The sequence below is a fragment of the Lepidochelys kempii genome, chromosome 11 (genome assembly GCF_965140265.1).
Source record: "Lepidochelys kempii isolate rLepKem1 chromosome 11, rLepKem1.hap2, whole genome shotgun sequence".
NCBI classification, from domain to species: Eukaryota; Metazoa; Chordata; order Testudines; family Cheloniidae; genus Lepidochelys; species Lepidochelys kempii.
The window spans coordinates 37,306,082-37,332,846 of record NC_133266.1 but is presented as its reverse complement, the minus strand read 5'-3'; the positions used below and the strand labels follow the sequence as shown (position 1 = coordinate 37,332,846).

The 26,765-nt window shown below is 38.5% G+C and overlaps 1 protein-coding gene across 1 annotated transcript in view; it reads right to left on the bottom strand.

The window, feature by feature from the left end:
• Positions 1 to 13,122: 13,122 nt before the first annotated feature.
• XIRP2 (xin actin binding repeat containing 2) overlaps positions 13,123 to 26,765 on the bottom strand; it is a 160,117-nt gene continuing 146,474 nt past the window's right edge. The window contains exons 8-10 of the mRNA XM_073305732.1: positions 16,840 to 26,314; positions 14,021 to 14,154; positions 13,123 to 13,211 (exon numbers count right to left, since the gene is read on the bottom strand). Coding sequence (XP_073161833.1) covers positions 14,060 to 14,154; positions 16,840 to 26,314 — 9,570 coding nt within the window. The 3' untranslated portion in view covers positions 13,123 to 13,211; positions 14,021 to 14,059. The remainder of the gene's footprint in view (positions 13,212 to 14,020; positions 14,155 to 16,839; positions 26,315 to 26,765) is intronic.

Genomic DNA, 26,765 nt, shown 5'->3' with positions numbered 1-26,765 from the left:
TTATGTTAATGAAGCTGCAAAGGGACTGCACATTTAGAAGTCCCATAAAGTCCAGCACTGATTTAGCAATGCAGAAGTCCCTTAACAGCACATTAAATCAGACTCTTTAATCTATCTAATTAGTGCCTTTTCATCTTAGAAGAAAATGTAACCCCTGCTGTGGACCCTGGGATCCAAAAGCAGGAGTTCAACTATTTGACCTAAAAGAATACCTTCCACTAGCTGGCCTGGTAGTAATACTAGCAAAGATGCACCTGTAGACTGGCAGACTTCTGTTAGTACCATAAGTCTAAGTCCATGTCTACATCACATACCTTATAGCAGCACAGCTGTGTTGCTATAAGGTCTCCCGTTTAGCTGCTCTCCTGCTGGCAAAATAAAACCACCCCCAGTGAGCGGCGGTAGCTTTGTTGGTAGGAGAGCATCTCCCACCAACAGAGTGCTGTCCACACTGGCACTTTTTGTTGGTTAAACTTTTGTCATTCAGGGAAGTGTTTTTTCACACCCCTGACCGACAAAAGTTTTACCGACAAAAGTACAGTGTAGACATCCCTAAGCAACACAATTTAAATCCACTACAATTTTCTCTTCAATGCTGCTTTGCTATTAAGCACAGCCCAGCGGCAGCTCTTCACCAAGCCCAGAGTTGATGGTGTTCTGATAGCAATTTAGCAAGTCGTTGTCAGCTTCTTCATGGTCCAGCATATTTAAATCAGGCCCATGGAAGTCCTAGGGACTGGCTGATTTTGCTGAACCTTTGAAGTTGCCATTACAAGAAAGGAAGGAGGCTGTTTTTATTTCATTAGCAATATTTTTTCTTAAATAGCAGGACACTTCATGGTAACAGAAACTTGTTTTGAGTAAAATATGGATCTGACAATGTCTTAAATGAAAAGTTCTAGAATGGAATTCTTACAGAAGAGTTTAGATTTTTCTCTACTCCCTTGACTTTTGTATCTTAAAAGAGAGAATTGTCATATGAATCAGCCCAAACATAGAGCTTTCTTGTGGATTTTGGCCACAATTCTGTGCTGAAGACCATGCAGAGCAACAGCAGCACACAGAGCAGGGCAGATATTATCTCCCAGTTAATTATAATGTTGTGCTTTCAGGAGGCACAGCATGGGTCTTACCTGTGTCCAGCCAGCCTTGCTGGACAGCATGGAGAAAGAGGGTTATGGACTTGCCTCCTCTTTACCTTTCCTACCTCATTTGGTGTGGTTTTAATCCCTGGTGGTGATAGAAACGAGCAATCCCGGTAGCCAAGAAGGTACAATGAGTGCAACGGTGGCTGTCTCCAGGCTTTTTCCTCACTGATGCAGACCACTATGTTCTTTCCCAGCTCAGGGGGTAATTGAAAACCAGCAGCACTGAGAGGTGGAGCACAGTGGGAGAGCAAGATGAATGAAGAAGGTAGGCCAGTCATGACACTAGTATAGGCAAGTTCTGGTAAATACTAAAATCCTTCTTGTTAATCTCAGCAAAGCACACACCAACTGACATTTTGAGAACCCTCTAATTTTAACCAACAAAACTTACTTTGTAATGCAGAAACTTTGGGCCAGATCCTTTGCCCCACCTAAATTGCCTTTACATTGTTCCAGTGGTACAAGGGGACTTAAAGCTGCCTTATGACAGCAGCTGGGGAATCCTCCGCTAGTATAGGGTGGTGTAGCCGGCCTTACACCAGCTTCTCTGGATTCATGCATGTCACAGGTGCAAGGGTCATGACCAGAGAACTATATTCTCTGAAGATCATGGCTGGAGGAGCAGATCTCCGGGGCCATTGGCAGCTGGCACAAATTAGAACAGCTCTGAGGCTCTATCTTGCACCAGGGGCCAGTTTGGTTCCCAGCAGCCGCCAGGACCAAGGAGTCAGAAAAGTGGTGGCTGAGCAATGATCTGGCACAAATTCATATGCAAATCAAAACAGGAGCTGACATAGAATCTGTGCCAAAATGAGGCACACTGACAGAGTAAGTGGGGCAGCCCATTAAAGCTGTTTTTGGGGGATGGGGATTAATTTTGACCACGCCCCAAAATAAATTTAAAGTAGAAGCTCTATTTTATGAACTATTTAGTGAATGAGGCGTTCATAATATTGGGGGTTTGTTGGGGACTGGGCAAAGCCTGAAGCAGCTTTCACCATCCTGATCCTTCTTCCCATTAATCACCCCTATTTCTTCTCCAATCCAGTTGCACAGCCTATTCCCTTTCTCCTCCTAACCGCTAGTCTGTCTTCCCTCAGCTTCTATGCCTCCGTCCTGCCCATGAATCACAGTCACAGCCTTCTGCTCCACAGCCCCCTTCACCACCAACAATGAATCATTCATTAGTGCAAGTGGCGGTGCTAGGAATACTTAATCCTGCCTCAGTGCAGGGGGATGGACTAGATGATCTCTCAAGGTCCCTGTTTGCTGGCTGTGTGAGTGTCATCTTCTGCAGTGCAATCCAGACCAGTGAGGGGCTGTCACCCTTTCCCTGCAACCTTGACTGCCTCGCAATGCTGCTGTAACTCCCAGCCTGGTCCACTCACAAACAGCCAAATAATATGCTGTTCACACCTTGAGTGTCTGTGTATAGCTACAGCCCTGGCCCAGTAACTCTGACCCCAGCAGCCAGTCAGCAGCATACCAGCCACACTCTGGCTTCCAGCTGCCTTGGTTACTACCTGCAAGGTGACCCCACACCCTCCCACTCCCAATTTTACTCCCAATACACATGTTCTGCACTCTCCAGCCCTCTCTGGGCAGTTCAGATGATATAGATCCATTACCCCTGTAAGGGCTTGACATCCAATGGCGTGCTAAATGGAGTTACCAAACAGATCAGTTTAAAAACAACACTGGATTCGTTATGATTAAAAATATAAAACAAGTTTATTTAATTACAAAGAGAGATGTTAAGTGAGTAGAAGTATAAGGCATTAAAGACAAATAAAGATAAAATGCTTTCTAGCAGCGAAATTTAACAAACTAGATTTGGTTCATGGTAAAATTCTTACTGCATGTTCCCAGCAAAAGGGCTGACCAAATTCTCAGGTCAGAACCCCTCCTGAACTCCAAAGGCTGGTTCCTTTGTCTTTTTAGGTGAAAGGGGAAGAGAGAAAGAGAGAGAGAGAATACCTGGAGTGTTTTTACCCCTCACTTTTATAGTCTGGTCATCCTTTGAAATGCATTTTTCTGAGGATTACCCCTAGATAGAGTTCCTTCCCCCTGTGAAGATGGAGACATGAAGTCTTCTAGTGAAAGAGGTTCCATGTTTGCCAAAAATGCAGATCTACCGTTCCTGCCCCCGCTTCATTGCCAAAGAATGGTTGCCAAAGGTGATTGCCAATCAACTTTGATGACACCTGGCTAGAGTATTAGCTTGTTTTTAGTCTTTGAGGAACAGGTTTACCCCCTTCCCAGACTTGTCTGGTAAACACATTTAAGTCATAATTTCATCTTATGTTCATAACCTCACACATCATGTTGCTCCATCCATTTCACCATGATATTATTGACAAGCGAGTTGTTAGTTTTCAGCTGATATCTCCCAAGGTATATTTTGTACAAAGACTATTATAGTAGTCTATAGGGTGTGAATACGGGGTGCTACAGCATTGCCAACCCGAAATATTCAAAAATCATGAGTCAGACCTCCCCCCAAAAATGTTAGGTTGTTTTAATTTATCTTCTGGTTTTTTAGTCTGTAGGGGTCACATTTTCAAGTTTTTCTCTGCAACCATGACTCCAAGAACTGGAGCTTTAAAGAAAACAACCGTTATCATGACACGTGTAAAATTAGAAGAGCTGGAGCAATAGTGGGAGCATTTCAGAAAGTACTCGGTGGTAGTAAATTCCCACTCACTGCTAGCAATAACTTGACTCTAACTCCTGTCCTGCTCCTTCTTGTTTTCCGTTTAAGCGGTTGGTAAAGGAGAGTACAGGTGGTTCACTTGCAACAGCTCCCACCATCCCACAGCAAGTGTTGGAACACGCAAGTTGGCTGAAAATTTGAACTAGCAGAGACAACCAGCATTTTGGGGTAGGTTACTAAACAATTTCCTCCCCCTTTCTCCCCTAATGTAACCAAGATTCTGCCCAAGTAATCATACAGGGTTGTTTTAAGGAGTTTGAGGAAGGTTGTGAGACTTTGGGAGATATGCAAGCTTAATGGACTTATCTGACATACCAAAGCAGAACGTGTGTATTTGTGGGAGTAACTTTGATCCTCTCTCCCATCATTCTTTTGCTGCAGAATTGGAGCCTAGCTTCTTGTTCCTTTTAGTCTTAGCAATTGGGCTTGGTTTATATTGGTTTACAATTGCCAGAATACCTTTCATAAATTTATAAGCTTACATAAGCCATGCCCAGCTCATCGGTGTTTACCAGTATCTTGCTGTAAACCTATCTTTCGTTATTTGAGTACTGTTTTTACTGTGTTATAACAATTCCCTGAAAAATTAGAACAAACCTTCCTTGTGCTCTGATTCTGCAAAACACTGAAACACATGCTTAATTTTAAGCACCTGCTTATGTTCAGTTTACTGCTGTAGAATTACTCACATGCTTAAATTTACACATGTGTATGTACTTTGCTGAACAGGCATGGGATTTCACATATGCTTAAAGTTAAGCACATGGATAAGTGCTTTGCTGAATCAGGACATCAACTGTTCCTGTTCCGTAAAAAACAAAACAAATTAGACCCTTCCAAACAGCTTAGAGAAATCTTAACTATCATCTTCTACAGAGAGTGCCATAAAATAAACAAATTACATTTTAAAATTACTATAATTACAATACAGTAGAATTTCACCTAAATAGACTGTACCAACCTCTTGCCCTTTTCTTCAGTCATAGCCAAAAATACTCTGATTAGATAGCAATTCAGTCAATCCAGCTGCAGAGGAAAAACATTCTTTCTTCCATCTCTTCTGAACTTTCATTTGTTGCTGCACTCACACCAGCCCCAACCACAAGAAATGGTTCTCTGCCTACCATCCCATGAAATTGGAAACAAACCCTACAACACAATGTAACCCATCTGCTTCTCAAATTAATTCAACTAGGTCCAAACCTAGCATGTTTACAAATTAAAGTATTTTAAAGGGTGTTGCCATATTTGACTCAATTCACTGAAACTATTTTATTTATATATAAACTCCTGGTATTTCACCGCTGAAGTGCTGGTATTCCAGAGAATGCTGCCACCTTACACACAAAGGTCTAGCAAAAATCAGTCATAGAAGTACTATGGTCATTTCTCTTTAGCCTGATGTTCAAAACATTCATAGTCTATACTTTATGAATGGTAATGCTCTGCTCCTCTTACTCCCTCCTTTTTTTGGATGTTAAGAACTGTTACTCTCTTGCTAGTTTCACTTTGTTCTGGATAAGTTTTTCTTTATTTTGTTCACTTTTATTCATTGAAATTGGTGAGGTTTTAGAAAAATGACCCATGTTTCTGGATTCTTGTATGAATGAAGTTGCTCTATTGTCTCATTCTGCAATAGTTTAGAATATTGGAATTGCTATGGGAAAATACAAATAAACCCTATGAGATTTGTAGTGAATGCTTTAGAATTGGCCTGGTTTATACTTCTGTTGTCAGAATATTCATCAGTCACTTTGATGATTGTTCATAACACTCCCTTTATTTAAATGAGGCGGAGAATGAATGTTTACAACAAAGGTCATTCAGAGCTACTGTGTAAAGCTATGTATGCACAGGCACAGAGATTGGTACAGATGAATCAGAATAAGAGCAAAGTGTGAGTGATCTGTGATCAGAAGCTCTCAGATTTTTTTACAGCCTTACTCAGTTTTCTTGTGATTTGTACATTTTGAACAATAATGTATATCTTTAAGAAAACATATTTCTAAACACCATATTTAAAATGACCTCTGTTGCTCAACATACTTATATTTTATAATATTCTTTTTTGTGTCAAAACATAGGAAATAGGAGAAACATTTTCAACTGGGAAAAAATGTAGTCTGATTTCAAACCAGCCAAGACTAGACATTCTCCAACTGTTAGACATGAAATACCCTCCTCCAGCTGTCTCAGTGAGATAGACACCTCTAACCATTTGCTATTCTTTAAGAGCCTGATCCACAGGCTGTTGAAGTCAATGAGAGACTTTCCATTGATTTCTATGAGTTTTGAATCAGTCCTTAACCCTGGATCGATCTTCCACTACTCCTAGGAGATATAAGGCTCATGCTCCATGCCAGATAGTTCTTTGTATGGAATCAGTTTTGCTTTCATGCCAGGAAAATCCCATTCCAGGTACTGCTGTTGGTCAGAGAATCCCTCTCCTTTTTACATTCCTGAAGTGGAGAATGAAATCTGGTAGCTGTTGGAGACAGAGTAGGAGGTCTGGCCAGGAGAGTGGGTGTCTCCACACAGAAAGTGTTTCGGAACCAAGCTCAGCGTCTCAGCAGCCACAGAATCTCTCCTCCACCGAGCAGAGTGCTCCCGATTGGCTCCTCCTTAACTCAGGAAATTAGCCAGTCCTGAAACTGTAAAACATCTCAGGAGTGGCCAGCCTCTGAAGAGTTAATGGCAATTTGGGAGAAGACATCTAAGCTCATATTAATTTTCCCTGGTTCTCCCAAGGTCAAACGTATGAGTTTTATGGGTGATTGTTATTTCAAAACACTCAAAGCCAGCTCCTCAGCTGGTATAAATCAGTGTTGCTCCACTAAAGTTAATGGAGTTACGATGCTTTTTACCAGCTGAGGACCTTGTCTTCAGTAAACATTTAATTTAAAGAAAATGTGTAATGCACATGACCACATCTTGCAGCCCCATCTCACCTTTCTGTAGCTCCTATGTGCAGGACAGGAGAGCTCCCACATGCGAATTCATTCACGTGGTTTCGGCATGTATCCCAACAAACAGACACTTATTCACTGAGTTTCAGCCTCATTTGTCTCTGATTACTCCTGCTTTGAGCTCTTGGACAAAGTCTCAGAGAGCTCTTAGTGCCAGCTTCATTTCCTCCCATCACTTACATTCTTTTGCAATTATTGGCTATCTACCACTATTACCTCTCTCCTTTCTGAAGCATGTTTGCTAGGGCCACCCATATGATTTGCTTAAGGATGGCACGATGCTAGAAGTAGAAATCTGGTCTGGCTTTGGCCCTGGTAGTATGTGATTTACTCTTTCTCACTTTATTTCTCTTACAACAGGAAGGAAATATCCCTGTGGTCCATATCTTCTCTCTAACCTTGTTATGTTCTTTGAGTCCTCTCTTCCTGTAAGTTAATTTCCTAGTTAGAGGAAAGACTTATTTTTCTTTTGAACTTTTGTTGTTGTTACTTCATAAGATAATTTTCTGACAGAAGTATTAACTTTTCCGTGAAAGTAAACTGGTTGCACAGGTATATGTTGACATAAGTTACATCTGCCACTCTTATATCCTGAAGTTCCCCAGAGAGTAGTTATCAGTGGTTCACAGTCATGTTGGAAGGGCATAATGAGTGGGGTCCCGCAGGGATCGGTTCTGGGTCCGGTTCTGTTCAATATCTTCATCAGTGGTTTAGATAATGGCATAGAGAGTACACTTATAAAGTTTGCTGATGATACCAAGGTGGGAGGGGTTGCAAGTGTTTTGGAGGATAGGATTAAAATTCAAAATTATCTGGACAAACTGGAGAAATGGTCTGAAGTAAATAGGATGAAATTCAATAAGGACAAATGCAAAGTACTCCACTTAGGAAGGAACAATCAGTTGCACACATACAAAATGGGAAATGATTGCCTAGGAAGGAGTACTGCGGAAAGAGATCTGGGGATCATAGTGGATCACAAGCTAAATATGAGTCAACAGGGTAACGCTGTCACAAAAAAAGCAAACAGCAATCTGGGATATATTAGCAGAAGTATTGTAAACAAGACATGAGAAATAATTCTTCCGCTCTACTCTGTGCTGATTAGGCCTCAACTGGAGTATTGTGTCCAGTTCTGGGAGCCACATTTCTGGAAAGATGTGGACAAATTGGAGAAAGTCCAGAGAAGTGCAACAAAAATGATTAAAGGTCTAGAAAACATGACCTATGAAGGAAGATTGAAATAATTGGGTTTGTTTATTCTGGAGAAGAGAAGACTGAGAGGGGCATATCAGTCTTCAAGTACATAAAAGGTTGTTACGAGGAGGAGGGAGAAAAATTGTTTTTCTTAAACTCTGAGGATAGGACAAGAAGCAATGGACTTAAATTGTAGCAAGGGAAGTCTAGGTTGGACATTAGGAAAAACTTCCTAACTGTCAGAGTGGTTAAGCACTGGATAAATTGCCTAGGGAGGTCATGGAATCTCCATCATTGGGATTTTTAAGAGCAGGTTGACAAATACCTGTCAGGAATGGTATAGACAATACTTAGTCCTGCCTTGAGTGCAGGGGACTGGACTAGATGACCTCTCAAGGTCCCTTCTAGTTCTATGATTCTAAGTAATTGATCAGGACATGCAGGAGAACAAAACACAGGCACAAGGATGAATTTTAAAGCAGAAGGCTGAAATGTTATTAACTTTTTTTAACTTTAATCTCTCCCCAACTCACCCCAAAACATGTATTTGGGTACAGTGCACTGTTAAACAGCTTCATGCCAAATAACCAATATTCAGGGTTGTCCTCTTCAGACTAATTAGGATTCCACTCAGCTCTGAATATACTAATTTTCCCACTGTAAAGTTTAATGTGGGTATTAATGAAAGGAACCTTAATTTATGAACACTAAAGGTCTCCCCTTCTTGCTCCGTGGTCCCCAGGACATTTCCTGGGTCTCTCAGTCATGTTTACCTCTGGGAGCCATCCTCTGAGAGCCCCTCACCTACACAGGACACCAGCTGCAAGTGGTGACTAAATTATGAACTCCACTTCTAAACTTACAACTTTTAAACACTGTTCTTATGCCTTATTAACCTTAAACCAGGCCTATGGGATGCTGCAAGAGAGGTGGAAAAACCCAACAAACACCTCATTTCTGTGGGGGGGAAATTCTTTCCTGATCCTAAAAACTAGTGAGCACACAGACCCATAGCATCATAGTGCAAACTATACCGCCATTATAGGGCAGGGAGGGCAGAGCAGCAAATGCAACAGAATGGCTGCTACTTACTCTGAGGGCGTCACATACTGCAAGGCTCAAGGGGAAAAGCACAAGAGAATAAACTCTCCCTTGTCCACCAGAGACCAGGCAATAGCAGAAGGGAGAGGTAGAATCTCTCTTCTCTTCTCTTGCTCCACTTCTCACCTAGGCACAATCTCGATGTGCATTCTGGATAGGGGAAGAGTAGGGAACAAAACAACTGAACTTGACCCTCTAATTCCACCCTTCCTCTCAGAACTCCAGGGGTTGTCTTTCCCCTGTTGGTCTGATCAAACATTTCCTACCTCACTGAGACAGGGGACCTTTCAGGAAAGTGTATTTAACTTGTTTGTACAAAAAAATTAGTTTTGCGGAAGACAAATTTACAAATATTCTATTTTTTATAGTTTACCATAATCACAACAGAATTTCAAAATATTCTACTAAAGGCATTTGAAAATTTGACATGGCTAAATCCTGAGTTCCTTATTCAGTTTTTTCTCAGGCAAACTTTAATGAAATTGATTCTACAAGAGTTTGCCTGAGTAGAAACTGAGTTAGAAACTCAGGAGACGGCCCACAAGTAGTAAAAGTGTATTAAGAAGATTTTGGGAATAGGAGGAATAAACAAACTGCATGGCTTATATAGTCCCTCCCATGGAAAAACATCTGGAAGATGAAAATTTACTTGGAAAGAGCTGTGAAAAGACACCACATCATCCTGTCAATTATGTGCACCAAGCTGCACGTTGAAGAGGCAGTAGATATGACCTAAAATCCTTGGAGGCTGAGACTCTGTAATGTCCGAAGCCATCTTCTAAATCACAGGGTGTCCGCGGCAGTTCCATGATTCCCACCTCCGCAGGAAATCCAGGCTCCATTGAAGTCAATGGGAGTTTTTCCATTGACTTGAATGGAACCAGGATTTCGCCTCAGATGTACAGCTTGCTCCCTTACTGTGTTGCCTATACTTCCCTATCAGTGGTTTGGTCCTTCAGCATGGTCCACAGGCTACTTCCATCCATCAAAGTTCTTATAAGGACACCTATCACCATAGTATCTGCCTTTCGTGCAGCAATCTAATTACACTTGAAAAGGATTTCTTACATTTCATGAGCATGGTCTGTGGTAGTTGAAAGACGTATATAGTATACAACTTTGGATGGGAGAGTCCTCCAACCTACACACAATCACAGCCCCACATTTGGGCAATGTGCTGTACTCCTGGAGATATCCTGTGCTGCTGCTTAAACATTTGTAATTATTGCAGGAAACTGGCTACCTGTTCTACTTGTAAATTACTCCAAGTGATCCCCTCTGTTGCATAGCAGAGGAGAATGTGTGGATCAGTGCTTGCAGAAATGGATAGTTTTGAACACTGTATTTTGGTTTCCCTACACAGAGATTTTTCCACATTCACTGTGACAAATATCCTCCTAAACTAAAATGATTACAGTCTGAATATTTCACAATTGTTTTAAAAAAAGTAGATGTAAAAAATATTCAAAAGAGAGATTTTATAAAGTGCTTTTTTATTATGCATTTGTCAACAGTTAAATGATGTGTTGCTATTTCATGCAAGCTAGAATAATGTTAAGATAGCAAAAACATACTATGCCATAAAAGTGTTAAGGATAAAAAGCGCTAAATCTGAATAAGATTGTACAGTTTTAAATCTAAAACTGAGAAGCTGGTTTATCTAAAATTATTTTTGAAAAAATTAGTAAAATAACCTCTGTTTTACTCCTGTTTTCCTGCATCTTGAATATTGTCCCAATTCTACATGTGATGTTCTTCTTCATGCCATTTCCTCTACATTTTTACACACCTTATTTTTTGCTGTCATGCAACATAATGCACAGTAAACATCTCAGTGCTCCAAAGGGACACGATAATTTCAGAGAGACAGCAAAACTATATAATATCCATTATTATTTGCCCATTGGTTGTAGCCCCTGTTTCATTATTATTCCATTTCAAACCAAGTACTTCATGTTGTTGCTAGAAAAATACTTTTCTAATAAAAGCTAACAAGAAAAATTTACATAATTTATCATGGAGAAACAGCTTATTTACTTATAGAAATAACAATGCATGAAAAAAAATTGTAGAAATATTTTTCCTTATTCTTCTGCACACCAGGTGCATTACTTCTTAGTTCATTACAAATGATAAAGAACAGTGTTGGAATTAATGCATGGATCAGCAGGAAAGTCATATTTTAAAATATTGCCTGTAGCATAAAGAATTGTAGAAATACAAATCATTTGCATCCTGAACTGAAAAAAAACCTCATCATATTTTTGCCTCTCCATTGACTGAAAGATAATTTAAGCAAAAATAAAATATGAATAATTGGTGATATATAATACAAATAAACATTCATATATAATCTCTGTATATTAAGTTCCTTAAGAAGTGCTATAGAATAACTGGATTACAGAAATGCCTAACCCACTAATTGTAGACATAAATAATATTTTACCACATACTTTGTGAGTGACAATTTTAGATGATCATTTGTTTTATTCATAATCATCATAACATCTATTTCTTTTGATTTGCTCTTCTACAGTGAGATAATCAGACTTGACTTTATCTCCTTGAGATGATGGAACAGCTATATATCTTGAGCTCAGTAAATCTGAACTTGGGCTTGTGCCATTTGCTGACACTTCTGTTATTTCACCTTCTTGACAGATATTGATATCATGTAGTTCCATATCAGAATTCCCATGTTCTTTTGAATATGGACTGGAAGCATTTTTAGTTATGTCTACAGAATGTAACAGACCAATGTCTAAAAACATGTCACCTTTTTCAGGAAAGCAAGGTGTTTTCTCATTATCACATAAAGTAGTATGTAAGCTATTGTCATTTTTTGATTCTTCCCCAACGCTTAGCAACTTGGTATCAAAAGGGAATGTTGTATTAGTGGTTTCCTTTAAAACTAATACGTTGCTGGTACCAGATTTTTGACCAGTGGCATCTGTATTAATTTGAACAAGACTATATGAGGTAACTTTATCTTTGGAGTTTTGTTTCTCAAGTGCAATATTTACAAAATCTCTAGAAGAGCTTTCTTGAAATTCAGGTATACCAAGTAGTTCTGCATTTCCTGGTTGATTTTCTAGCTTTTTAAAAGCATATTCAAACATGCTGCGATTTGCATGGCTTAATTTTGTTACTGGATTAGGTATAACTGAGAGAGAGGTTTCCTGTCTACAGATGTTCAAGTGTGAAAAAGTTGTATAATTATTATTATTACTCATATTAAACTCTTTATAATTATCTAGTACTGTCTCCTTATCAATATTAGTAACCTGTAAAACTTCTACCCCACAAGATTCATTATTTTTTTCATCTTGCTTCTTCTCAGCACTCTGCATAACCACATTACGTTCATTAACATCCATTCCACTTTCCTCTCTATTCTCTGATCCTTCTGTTTCATTCATCTTATCTTCCACATTCTCATTTTTTTCATCTATTTCCTTACTGCCTACTTCAGTTATCTTTGCTTCATTGAAATTTATAACTTCTTCCTTCTCAGACATAGAACTAAAAGATGACTGTTGATTTTGTTGCGAGTCAACAATGTCATCCTTCTTTTGTTCTACTTTCTCTCTGAGATCACTATGGGTATTTTCTAGCTGAGTTTCATTTTTATTGCCTAGAGGTATATTCGTGTATGTTCTGGAGGCTTCTTGTGCAAAACCTTCTGGGGGCCACTTTGGCTTATTCATTTTAACCTCTTCTTCAACAGAAAATGTTTTTTGGGGTATCACATGATCTGTAGAAGGAGGCCATATAATTTTTAATTTGCCTCTTTCTGTAGATCTTTTCAAATTGTCATCCAGAGTTTCAGAATGCACATATTGAATATCTGAATACAAGTCTGGTTCAATTTCTGTATTAAGCTTAGATTTGATAGTTGTCTCATTATTTGGATTTACCTCTTCAGCATGAACATTGCCAACTGAGCTTGTTTGGTCTTTGGAACTCCATAATTCTTTGTGTTGCTTGTGTCCAAAACCTTCATCATAATTTCCTTTAGACTTGAAAAGTTGCTTAAAATGGGGTTTACAGTATGCTTGTCCATGGAGAGATGCGTAATTTCCCAAGCTGTCAAATGGAAGAAAAGTTGTTTGATAGCATCTACAGATCTACCAAGAATAAATACACCAAGAATACTCTATTTTAGTTGACCTGATAAGTACTCAAAAATTACAGTATCTATAGATATCTTTATGTATATTTTAGCAAAGAAAAAATAACATTTATTTTTAATTTTAATATATGGTTCTCACCAAAAAAAGGATCTTTAGTATCTGAAACTTTATGTATTGTAAATTCCTATAAAAGATAGAATTTTTGGTAGCAAGAACCTCACTTTTATATCATAAAAATAATAATTAAAATATATAGATGATTATTTCCTACAGCTGTAGAAACACTTTACAGTAAATGGACTAAACTTAATGAAAGTATAGGCTACTAAGGGGAATGATCTCTAGCACTTTATGTTTATGCTTTTTAAAAGTTCCTGACAGTTGCTAGTGTATATGACAACCACTGAAGTCCTCTTTATTTTCCTACAGAACAGGTGGAAAACATGCAGTACCATCCAAGCTTCTCTTCACTTCTCTATTAGTACACCTCAGCCCTTTTCTGGGATGATAGGATTTATTCGTGTGCATGTTTACTTAGGCCTGGATCCTGCTCCCAGTGAGGTAAAGGGAAAAATTCCTATTGACATTAGAAGTACAGGATCAGATCTATAATCCTTGCCTGGAAGAGCTTCCAGCTCTCTTGACTTTTGATCCAAAGCTCTATCTGCTGGTTAGCATTGATAGGAACAGGGTGGCCAGTTACAGCAGTACTTGGACCTCAAAAGCAGATTTTCTGTGAATGAATTGGTAGTTCCTCCTTACCTTAACTTACTGCCGCAGTGGTGACATCGGAAACATGATTTATGAAAGATTTGCTTGTTGACAACTAGACATTCCATTGGATAAACTTTCTTTTGACAAAGTATGCATGTTTCCTTTTCCTGAAGTTGCAGTTTCTAGAAATAATATTTTATAAAGGTCATATATTGGTCCTCAGCCATTTGTTAGAATGTATTTCTAAAAGATGTCACTTTATCAGTCCATGCACAAAATGAATGGTTTATATGGAAAGCTGCAAAGCTGATTGATTTTTGTCAGTTCATCCATGAATTGATAAGTAATCTACAGATTTTAGGGATAAACTATAATTCAACTAATTGTAATACTTTGAAAGCAAAATCCTGTTTACTTTTTCTGGTGAGTAGTTTCATGAATTTGAACAGGACTTCACTTCAGGAAGCCAAGCAGAATTTGGCCCTTTGTATGTAATAAATATTTTTTTCTTAAAGTGAGAAGGTATCATAAAAAGGAATGTTAAGTTGGACTGAGTATGTTTATATAGAACGCACCTCTTTGAATCTGCAATGTCATTTAGAGATATATACGCAGAGGGTGAATGTTTGAAACTGTGATTAGAAAGCTTTGCTTAATTATGCCAGAAGCACATCAAGGAACTTCGTTACTGCATTAACCTGAAAACTACACGCACATATGTTGCAAATATGATAGGGATGTAATTATTTGAGCTTTTTACAGTTTTCATGTTCATGGCTGGTGTTTTGTTCAGTTAATTTGCAAGAAAGAATTAGCTACAATACTGATATTAGCTAACTATATCAAATCCTTTCTTTTATGAAGCATAATTGATTGTAAAGGAAACTAGCTATACTCCAAAGTACAAAGCACCAGTAGAAAGTTTATTTCAGGAAGGTGAGGGGTAGGAAGAGACGGAGATAACAGACAATCTGCAGAAAGCTACACTGCTATTCTGTCTTGATTTATGAATTGCTATAAAATCCATGCTAACAGGCAAATACAAATAATACAGCATTATAGTGGGCTAAATTCTCTGCTGATGTAAATGGTGCTGCTCCATTATCAACAGAGTTCTGCACCCATTTACACCAGCAGAGAATGTGGCCCGCTTTACTGTTATATTATTTGTATTTGCCTGCTAGTACTGATTTTATAGCAATTTGTAAATCAAGACAGAATAGCAGTGTAGAATACACAACTGTGCCTATATCTCCTAGAGCTGTGCAAAACATCCAAGGAGAAATTAAAAATCTTTAAAATTTGCTTAGAAATTACCTGAATGCAAAATTTTCCCCATAAGTGAATAGACTAATCAAAGCTGATTGTGAAGTTATCTTTGTACTCATGTCCCTGAAAATTTCAAACCACTCTTTGCAGTACAGTCTGGATTTAGTTTCCTGTTGTTAGCCTGAGGGGAAGGCACATGGTTGAACTCACACAATATTTTGACAGGTTCCCTGACTGTCTAAGGGATGTCCACACGAGGAACTGGGTTGTGTGATTCCCAGCTCAGGAGACATTCCCATGCTAGCTGTAAGCTAGCAGGCTAAAAATAGAGCTTAGCTATGGCGGCAGAGTGGTGGGAAGGGCTAGCTGCCCCAAGTATGTACCGGTCCAAGATGCTAGGTATGTACTCAGAGTGGCTTGCCCCTCCCACCACTCATGCTGCTGCAGCTATACTCTGTTTGCAGAACACTAGCTCAATCAGAGCTAGCCTGTGTATGCCTCCTCGAGCTGGGAATCACACCAAGTGTAGATATACCCTCTGCTTTAGAAATATATACCTAAGCTAGAGACAGTGAGTGTACTAAGGCTATGTCTTCATTGTGCAGTTAACCCAGGGGGCAGGTATCCTGTCTGAGCACCATAGTTAGCCTAGCGTGGGTGTGAGCAACTACACTGCAATATAATATAATTAACTTAAAGCAGCTCCAAATTTGGGTCAGTGGTTTTTCTGTGTGGATGGTAGAGAAGGTTGGGCTAAAATACAAGTAAGACCCCAAATTAACTGTGCAGTGAAGACATTTTTGATTCATTTTCCCAGGCCTGGATGGAGCACTGAAGCCATGGGGACCCAGGCCTCTGTGGGAGAAGGAAGTGTCTCACAGAGTGGCAGAGCCCTTAGAGAAGAGAGAGGAAGGGGATATTTCCCTCCAAACAATGGACAGTAGTGTGAAAGTGACTTTTGCATTTTTGTGTATTTCAATGCAAGATAAAATTTCAGAAGAATATGAATTTGCCCAACAAGAAATGGCAAAAGTTTTCACATTAAATTTTGTAAACTTCTTTACTTTTGCACACATTTAATTAAAACCTACCCTAAACAAAATTCATTTTGTTCAAATTCAAGTTTTGTGATTTAGCAAACTTAGAACAGATGCATATAAAACATGCAGATTGTTATACCATTATCGCTGTGTTTGATTGCAAGCAAACACAGAAGTCACTTAACTGTTTATCTCAGTTAAAAGCACAATGCCAGCTATTTGCTGCTGTAAGAAATGAAATGCATTCTATACATATTTTTGTTCCAATACTAATTCAAATGCAATATTTACCTTGGCAAGAAAGTCCTTAAAACTCTACATATCAGTATTTGTTAGTCACACACTCAGCACATCACTTAAAGCGTTTGGAAAGGGAAAATGATTAAAGATTGCTGAGAGAAAAAGAGAGAGCAAAAGTGAGGAAAAGTTTTGTTAGTTTTATGTTACTTTGTTCTTTGATTGTAAACACACTTTTCATTAATTGCACAATATACTGAGGTTGAATCACTTTTTAAAAAAAGTTATTAAGGTTTCTTCACACTTTGCATGCTTATTTACCACTGATAAATGCTGATTCCTGGTGGAAGCTACTTCTCACTTCAGCTTCAGAAGTATCTGAGACACTGTAGCCAAGACTATTAAACACTCTTTCACTTTCCTGCCACGTCTTCTGAAAATTCCTTAGTAGTTCTTCCGGTGAATCAGCAGCAGAAATATCCAAAATGTGTCCTGAGATTACATCTTCATATGTTGGAGGTGCATGCTTGAAGCCAAATCCTGACTGCATACCATCAGCACTTTGTGATGTAGAGGTGGCAATCCTTGATTCAGTGACTGTGTTGGCAAATCTACCCAGACCAGAAGCATGGTCAGTATGACACTTTGCTTCCAAGCAAACCAGGGGTTCAAATGAGTGCTCTTTATCTTCACATTGCTTTTGTTTATAAGATATACCTTTCTTTGGGTCTCTTGGCTGCCTATAAGGAGAGTTTCTGAAGGTATCTTTTTGCTTTTGATTCTCCAGAGATGTCAGTTCAAATTCATCCTTGCTAAATGTGTGTCTGTCTTGTTTTATTTTGCTATTCATTCCACCCCTTTCAAAAACTCTTTTCTTTGATTTCACATCAAATCCTGGATTGTCCTCTGATTTCCCTAATAACATATCCATTTCATCTACACTCTCATAGTCTACTCTTTCAACTACTGTGACTGGTTCCTTTTTTGTATGTCTTATTTGCTCAGATGCTTCAAACCTACGAGTAGGCCTTGACTGGTCAATTTTAGGGACCTTAAAACTTACTGCATGTGGCTTTAAGCTTTCTGGAATGTTTACTGGATCTTGGTGCGTGTCGTTGTTGTTTTTCTCTGCTTTTCTATTTTCTTCACATGTTTCTTTTATGTCCTTTACTGTACCAGCAGTTACTTGAGATTCATTTATCGTTGCTGAGGATAAAGGCTCCATCATAGCATGTGTTTCAATCTTAATTTGTCTACGAAGAGTTGCAGGAGATTTAACAATCTCTGATCTTTTTTCTACAACTGGAACTGGTGTTACTGACCAGTGTTGTGTTACTCCTTGAGATAGCTTTGCTGTGGTGCCTTTTAGTTTGGCCAGTTGTTCAGAACGGCTCCTTGGAGGAGAGGGGGAAGAGGCTGGCCTTCGAATTGTAGATATTGGCGTTGCAGATCTGCGTGGTGGGGGAGGAACAGGAATACTTTCTCTCTGGATGGAAGATGAAGAGAGTGCTTCCTTCAGAGGAGATTCTGTCCGTTTAGATTCAATTGTTATATAAGTAGGTGATGGCGATCGCATTTTTAATGCTTGAGAAGAAGTTCTGAATTCTGTCTGTTTGATTCCATTGGACTGCTGTATAATTTCATGGTGCACTGATTCTTCTTTTATAACCTCTTTCATTTGATGTGAATCTCTTCCGTTGGAGCCAATGCTGATTTTTGATATTTTCTGTGACAAACCTCCAGAACTAACAGAGTCATTTCTGGATTTCACTGTTTTTGTGGCCATCATAGCTGTCTGGATTGTGTCTTCACATGAGGCTAGTATTTTGACTGCTTGATCTTTAATATTTGATAGCTCTTCTGTCATCCTTTCTAAATTATTCTCTGTTGCAATATGAACTATATTTTTCTTTCTTTCTTGGTCTATAAGCCATACTGGGATATTATTTAAAAATATCTGAAATGCTTTCATACCATTTTTATTTGGCTCAGCTTCAAACTGTTTCACTCTTGACAAAACTTGCTGCAGTTCCTCCCGTTTCCTTAAGAATTCTAATATATCTACTGCAAATTTTTCATCGTTCAGCTGAGATCCTTTTGATGGAGGAGAAAATAAAGGTTTGCTCTGTGTAATCTCTTGTTTTGGATCTGTCTTCTTCATAAGGACTTGTTTTAGTTGTATGCCCTTGTCTTTGACACATTCGCTTTCTTGCAGACTATTATATTGCTGGGATAACTTTTTATTTTGATCTTTATTTTCAGAAACACACACATTATTTTGCTCAACAATTTGAGTCTGTGAGTCATGACGTGTATCAATTACGTTTTGCTTGACTATTTTCTCTGTTGATTTATTCTTAAACTGATCTTGTTTTTCTGGAATTGTTACTTTTTCTTCCTTTGGACAAACTAATACCTGGCCCTGATTTACTACTTTAGCCATTGAGACTTTCTCATGCTTGAATTCTCCTTTTTCTGTTTCTTTCTCATTAACTAATTTTTGTTTCACTTGACTGCCATCTTTTTGGCTTACTTCTTGCATATTCTCTATGTGTTCTAAAGGTGTTTTTTCTCTCAGCACCTTTCCATCAACATGCTTCTGGTGATATTCTCTTGCAACACTTTGTTTTTTCCTAGCGTTAGTACTTATGTCTTCTCTCTGTTTTTCCCGATTTTGTTGTTTGACAACATTTTGAACATTAGTTTCCTGTTGTTTTTTGTGAGTCTCAGAATCTTTGTGTGTTTCATGTAAGCTTTGATCTACAATTGGAAGCTTGATAGTTTTAACTTTGAAATGAGGGGAGATAATTTTATTTTTGGACACGTGCAACTGCTCCACAGTCTTCAGCTGCTCTGCCTTATGCAAAGTATGTTCTTGATGGATTTGTTCCATTTGACAAGGTAAATTATGTTTTGTAAGATCCTTTGAACCTTGTGGTACTTTTTTTCTAATATGATCTTCTGCTGAGGTTTCTAAAATGTTTTGAAGCTGCTCAGTAGCTGATGATACTATTAATGATGCAGAGAGTTGTTTACCTCGAGATCTTGTTGCTTGTAAACTGACTTGAAAGTCAGAATCAGAGGGTGTCGTTTTTTGTGGAGTTACAGGGGGAACTGAACCTTGTAAAGGAGTTTGATCCTGCTTGCTTGATTTTTGAAATGGTACACAACTTACTGACTCTGTTTGAACTGGACTTCCCCGAGTCTCGCTGTTTGTTCTGGCAGTCTCATGACAAAATCTTTTGACTTGCACTTTCTCCATCTCCTCCCTTTGCTGTCTATATTTTTCTTCAGCAATCATTAAAGGGGTTTTAAATTTTCTGAAATAAGGTTTCGGTTTTATTTGTGTTGGCTCTGCTGGAAGGGAAGGAGATCTTTTAAGAGGAAAGACCACTCTTTTCTTGGCCAGCGGTGTCTCTTGCAGAGCTTTGGGTGGAGGATTAATCACTTCTGAAACAGATGATGGCCTTTTTACCCCTTCTGTTTTTGTATCAGTTGTCTCCTGTTTCTGTTCATAGCTAACCACATTCACCAGAGCTGTGGAATTTTTGCTTTCTCCTGCTGCTGTGGTAATATCCATTTTTCTGTGTGTCTGAAGAACAGTTAGTTCAATTTTTGGAGGCGTTTTAGACTTGTTAATGTCTAGCCCCTTAGAAGGCTGCATTTTGAGGAATTTATTTGAAGATGGAACCCCAGCTGGTTTACCTGATGATGTTTTAGCCTGAGCATTAAATTGCAGTGGCTCAGGCAGTGACTGTTCTGGATATTTTGGAAAATGTTCTTTTTTTTGCTTTGGTTGAGAAGTAGGAAAAATCACCAGGGGTGGGGGCGGGAGCGGTAGAGGGAGATGGGGCAGAAACTCACTTTCAGATTTGTCATCTATCGGTGGTGGGGGAGGAGGAAAATGATCAAACTCAGTTTTGGTCTTGTCGATAGGTGATGGAGGTGAAGAAAACATATGTCTATCAGATGGCATCATTAATGGAGGTGGGGGAGGTGGCAGAGGAAATTCAATTTCAGATGATGCTACTGATGGTGGTGGTGGAGGAGGAGGGGGTGATGGTGGTGGAGTAGATGAGGAATCTATTTCTGGCTTATCTTTCCCCACAGCATTCTTGGCTGGATTTACAGGATTTTTCACTGCAAGTTGGAAGTCTAATTTAGCAGGTTCCACTTTAGTTTTTCCTATAAACTGTCCTACAAGTTTCTTATTTTTCTGATGAACATCTCTCTTTTGCTTCCTTTCAGTTTCTTTAAATTTATTGAGTACTTCCTGTGTGACTTTTACTTCTTGTTTGTTGTTTATATTCTGTTCTGCTGTCATGGAAACTACAGCTTGCCCCAGCTGAACGCTTATTTCATTCTCTGCAAAAACGTCTCTAGAATGCTGAGCTTGTTTTGTTTCTTGCTTTAGAAAATGGCCAGTGGCCTTAGAAATCCCACTAGCTGGCATTTTAATTGGTTGTTGTGTAGTTCTGGATTTGGAGCAGTCAACATCAGTTGACATATTTGCCTTTTGTGTTGTCTCCTTCTGACAGCTTAGGTTGGAATATTCATTGTCTTTATGCTCATGAAGTAGATTCTGTTTCTTTTCAGCTATTTTTTCTATGGACTGCACACCACTGGTGGTGCTGTCCCTTTTCAAAGCTCTACATGTCTCTGATTTCTCTGTTCTCACATCTCTCTTAACTTTACCACAGAAAGAAGACTGGCTGGTCACATGTTTTGCTTCTTTTTTTACATTGCCCGGGACTCTGCTTTTATCCTTTGATTCATCCACTTTTTTGATGACCATGTGTTGAGAATTAGATAAACTTTCTGAATGTTTTTTATCTACATCAATTGACTCAGTGCTCTGTTCTTGTTCTAAATGGATCTTTCTGTTACCTTGTCTACCTTCTTTGAGGAAAGTCTCATTTTCAGCATGTGTTTCCTCATGATGTTCAGGGACAGATTTAACATTCTTTTGCAGATTATGTAACCTGTTACTTTGGTGCTTGGCTATATGCTGTGTCTGGATGTTGCTTTTTATATCTCCATGACCACTTACTTGAAGCTGTACCATTTTCTTTTCTGCAGAGTCTTCTAGGATGTTTTGTCCAGCAGTCTGAATATCTCCTCTGATTACATCTTCTGTGTCTACTTGCTTGAAAGTCTGCTGAGCTTCTTTTAAAGATCTTAATGTTGACTCAAGGTCACCTCGAACAACCTCTTTTTTCAGAACTTCAGTTTTTGTGGTTATTTCTTTTTCAAGGGACTCAATGGCCTGCTTAATATCACCAGGGATGACATCAGGCTTCTCTGTTTCTTTCAGTTGATAGGCTGATTCTTTAAGAGACTTCAGTATTGTGAGAATGTCGGCTTTTATAATTTCTTCCTTTTCTGTAACTGTTGTCTGATTTATGGCCTGACTGAGGGAATTTAAAGTTGCTTTCAAATCACCTTTTATAATATCTTGTTTACGTACATGATAAGATGTATTTTGTGGCTCTGTCATAAAATTTTTAACTGCATTAGCCACATCTCCAGGAATGATGTCAGTTTCATTAACTGTTCGTTGAATCTGAAACTTCTGTTTCTTTAGTAACAGCTTTGTGCCTTCTACATCACCACCAATTATTTCCTCCTCCTCCTCCTCCTCCTCCTCCTCCTGTTTCCTGGTTGTAATTGTTTCAATTGACCCTGTCTGAAGTAGTTTCAGATAATCCAAAGATCCGGATTCTATGCATGTTGTGAAAAACTGAACATTGCCTCTCTCTGAATCATCTATTTTAGCTCTTTGGGATATTTTATTATTCATTGTGGAAGACAGAAGGTTGTGAATAGTATGTTTCACATCACCACCTATCACTTCATCATGCTGGATTTTATTGTCAGCCCTTTTGTGAAGGAGAGAATAGAGTGTCATGTTAATATCACCTCTCTCATTTTCCTGAATTAAAATTCCTCGTTTTACAGAACTATCCTGACTAAACAGGTTTTTTATAGCTTGCTGTATATCACCTTTCACTATCTCTTCTTTTTCAACATGAACATCTGTTGATCTGGTCAATAATTGAGCTTTGGTCAAATCGACATTGCCCTTTTCATCTTCATTTATTGTAATTTCTCTTTTGGTACTGCTTCTTTTGGACAATAGGTTCATCATTATGTTTCCTAGATCCCCTCTAATAATCTCTTCCTTTTGTATTTTAGGAGTCTCTTGATTCATTAGTTTATATTTTGCCATTCTGACATCTCCAATTTCATCTTCCTCAAGGATAATTCCATGATACTCAATGACTTTGTGAGAGTAAAGTTCTTTTAAAGTTTCTTTGATACTTTTCCCTATAATTTCTTGCTTTTCAACCTTATTTTCATTAAATTCATGGAAAGGTGTCGTTTCAAAAAGCCATGTTGTTGTCTTTACATCTGACTGAGGAATTTCTTCCCTGGTTATTTTTATTTCACTTTCATCAGTTTCCTTAATGGAATCTAAAGGCTGGTTTTCAAAAAGCCACACAGCATGCTGAACATCACCTTCTTGCACATCTTCCTTTGTGACTGTCTTGACATCTTTATACTCTGACCCTTCTCCTCTAATCTCATCCACAGTGTGTGTTTCAAATAACCAAGTGGAAGTTTTAACATTGCCCCGTTGGATTTCACTGACACTTACTGTTCTTACATACATGCCTTTATTGAGTCTTTCAGACTCAAATAATTGTTTGTTGGCCTTCACATCACCACCTTGGACATTGTCAATAGTGGGCACAATTAATTTTTCATCATCTGAAATTCTGTCGAGTGGTCGTGTTTCAAATCTGTATCTGACAGAGCTCACATCTCCTTTCTGAATATCTTCCTGGGTGACAGCTCTAATAACATACACATTATCTGATTCATTAATAGATCCTAAAGGTTTTGTTTCAAACAACCACCTAGTCCCACGTACATCTCCATGAATCACTTCTTCCTTCTTAACTGTTGTCACTTCATGATAATACCCTTCTTTGTCTTGAATTGCATAAAGTGGCTGGGTTTCAAACAGCATTCTGTAGTTTTTCACATCTCCCTTTGTTATTTCTTCACTAATAGTTTTCTTGGTGGTGGTATCTGCAGATCCATCTTTAATCTGGTCTAACGAAAATGTCTCAAATATAAAGCAGCCTTTTCTTACATTCCCACCGTGTATATCTGTAACAGTTCTGACTAACCTACCATCTTCTTGGTTCTCTTTTATTGCATCAATAGAATGGTTTTCAAAAAGCCATCGGCAATGTAGAACATTTCCTTTCTGTATATCTTCACTTTGTACAGTTTTAATTTTTTCCAAAACTGCCTCTGAACTGAAATGTATGGAATCTAGTGACTGGTTTTCAAATTTATATTTCATGGTGGAAACATCCCCAGGCTGGATATCAATTTCCACTACTCGTTTGAATTCCTTTTCTTCTTCTCCTTGTATATTTTCTAGATTTTCTGTCTCAAAAAGGAAACATGCTGTACGGACATCACTTCCTTGAATATCCTCCTGATTCACAGTGTGTAATTTTACTCTTGTTTCCGATTCATCTTTTATTGCATCAAGCGGCTGGGTTTCAAAGAGCCAAGTACAGGTTTTGACATCTCCTTTATGTACCTTTTCACTGTCAGTCACTATCTCAACCTTGTCATACAGTGATTCCATTGGCTGAGTTTCAAACAGCCATCTACACATTTTTACATCTCCTTTAATAATGTCTGTAGTCTGTTCTGTTTTACTTTCTTCGCTTTCCATATTGTTAAAATATTTAATAGAATCAAGAGGCTGAGTTTCAAACAACCATTTAGCTGTTTTCACGTCACCTGATTCTACTTCTTGTGAAGATATTCCTTTGATAATCTGGATTTTTTTAATGCTCTCATCAAATTGGTCAACAGGCCTTGTTTCAAACAGCCACCTGCAGCTTCTTACATCACCTCTTAAAACTTCTTCTTGTCGAATTGTTTTAACTTCATGATATTTCCCAAGACTATCTTGAATTGCGTATAATGGAGTTGTTTCAAAAAGAGCTTTATTCAACTCTACAGTTCCTCTCCTTATTCCTTCCACATGGATTTTATGTGATTCATCATATTTACTTAAATTGCTTGATTCAAATATACGTTTGTAGCTACTCACATCTCCTCTGTCAACTTCTTCAAGTTTCACTGTTGTTATAAATTCCTTGCTTTCTTCTCTAATCTGTTCAAGAGGTTTAGTCTCAAAAATCCATTTGTGATGTCTCACATCACCTTTTTCTTCCTCAGTGGCAACCACCTTTTGAAGCTTACCAATATCTGGGCTATCCTTTAAAGCATCCATTGGTAGTGTTTCAAATAAGTGTTTAGTAGTGCTTACATCACCTCCTATTATTTCTTCAGGTGGCAGATGAGTTGGGTCATCATTATCTTTTAGGGTATCGAGAGGTTGAGTCTCAAAAATCCAGCATTTTCTACAGACATCAGCCCCTAGAATAGCTTCCTTCTTAGTGACAGATACTTCTGAGTCCTCCTTGATAGTATCCAAAGGTTGTGTTTCAAACACCCACTTTGCCTTGTGCACACCACCTTTGATGCTTTCCTCCATAGAGATTCCACGAACAACTTTAATTTCCACAGGATCTTTGTTAATCATATCTAGGGGCCGCGTTTCAAACATCCAGCGTGCTGTTCTAAAGTCTCCTTTTTCAATGTCTTCTCGGTGAACAGTTTTAATCTCCAATATTTGACCTAAGATGTCTTTAATAACATACATTGGTTGAGTTTCAAAATGCTTTATGCTTCTCTTCACATCTCCTTTAATCTCTTTAAGCTCAGATTTGAGCTGCAGCAAGTTAACTTCATCCACTGAGTGTAGCTGCCCAAGTTTATCCAGATGCTGGGTTTCAAACATGTACCTCACAGTTTTGACATCACCTCCGGTAATTTCTTTAACGAAAGTTTCATCTTGTTCATTGTCATGATGAATTTTATTCATTGAATCTAATGGCTGGGTTTCAAACATCCACGTGGCTGTGCGGACATCTCCTCTGGATAAATCTGGAATTTTGTCTGTGTTTTCTGCAGAGTTTGAAGAATGTGTACCCAGGGCATCGATCGGTTGTGTTTCAAACATCCAGGTAGTATATTTTACATCTCCACCTGCAATGATTTCTTGATCTGCTATGCTTTTAATGTTGCTCAGTTCAGGAGATTCATCTTTGATTGAATCCAAAGGCTGGTTCTCAAAGACCCATCTCATAGACTGAACCTCTCCTTTTAGGATTTCATCCCATTCTAGGTATTCTTTCTCAGGGCTCATACACTTCTGAGGGCTATTACGAGTGTTTTCAAAGACATATCTAGTTTGCTGTACATCTCCTGACACATAGCTGCCTATTTCAACCTTACTAGATACAATATCAGAAACTTCATTAAAATATTCTTTTTCTAAATTCTTTCTTAATTCTGGGTGAATATGTTTGTATAAACGTTTTAATTCATATAAATTTCTTTGCTTTGAATATAAATCTTTGGGGATTGTGGGCTTTGCTGGAGAGGTGGATGGTTCAGGGGACTGGGAAAACTCTTTCATTTCTGATGGCACTTGTAGTATGTTTGGTGGGGGAGGAGGGGGAAACTCTTCTGTACTTCCATATTTAGGGGAGTTGGTGTAAGCTGTAACAGCAGCAGCAGTTCCATATTCTGTTTTTTGTGTCACAGAAGTTTCGTGTACTCTACTTGCTGAAGCAGTGGCAGTAGAAGAGAAGCTCACTGCAGGAGGCCATACAGTTTCTTGGAACTCATTTTCAATCTTTAGGGGACAAAATTAGTATTTTAAAGAAATAATTTCTAAGACCACAACTTTTATTCATTCTATTCAAAGGGCTTAGTCCTGCAAGATGCTGAGCAATGGGATTGCAATGGGAGCTGAAGAGACCCAGCACCTCCAGGAGTTGCTCAGAGCCTTGTAGAATTGAGCCTAAAGGGAACATGCTGTTTTAACACAGCCTATATAAGGAAGGTAATGTACTTATTTCAAAGAGATGCACAGTGATTTTGCAGCTTTGCTTTCTCTGCTGCAACCAACGCACATTGTATCATTTATCAGCAGTTTATATTTGTTCCATTCATTGATGAAATTGACATTCTCTGCATTTACCTCTGATGAACCAATGTGTCCACCAAAAATTTTGAAGAAAAATAATATTTTTTTCACATGAGTCAAAGGAGAGAGAGAGAAGATTGCATGCAGCAGAGGAAGA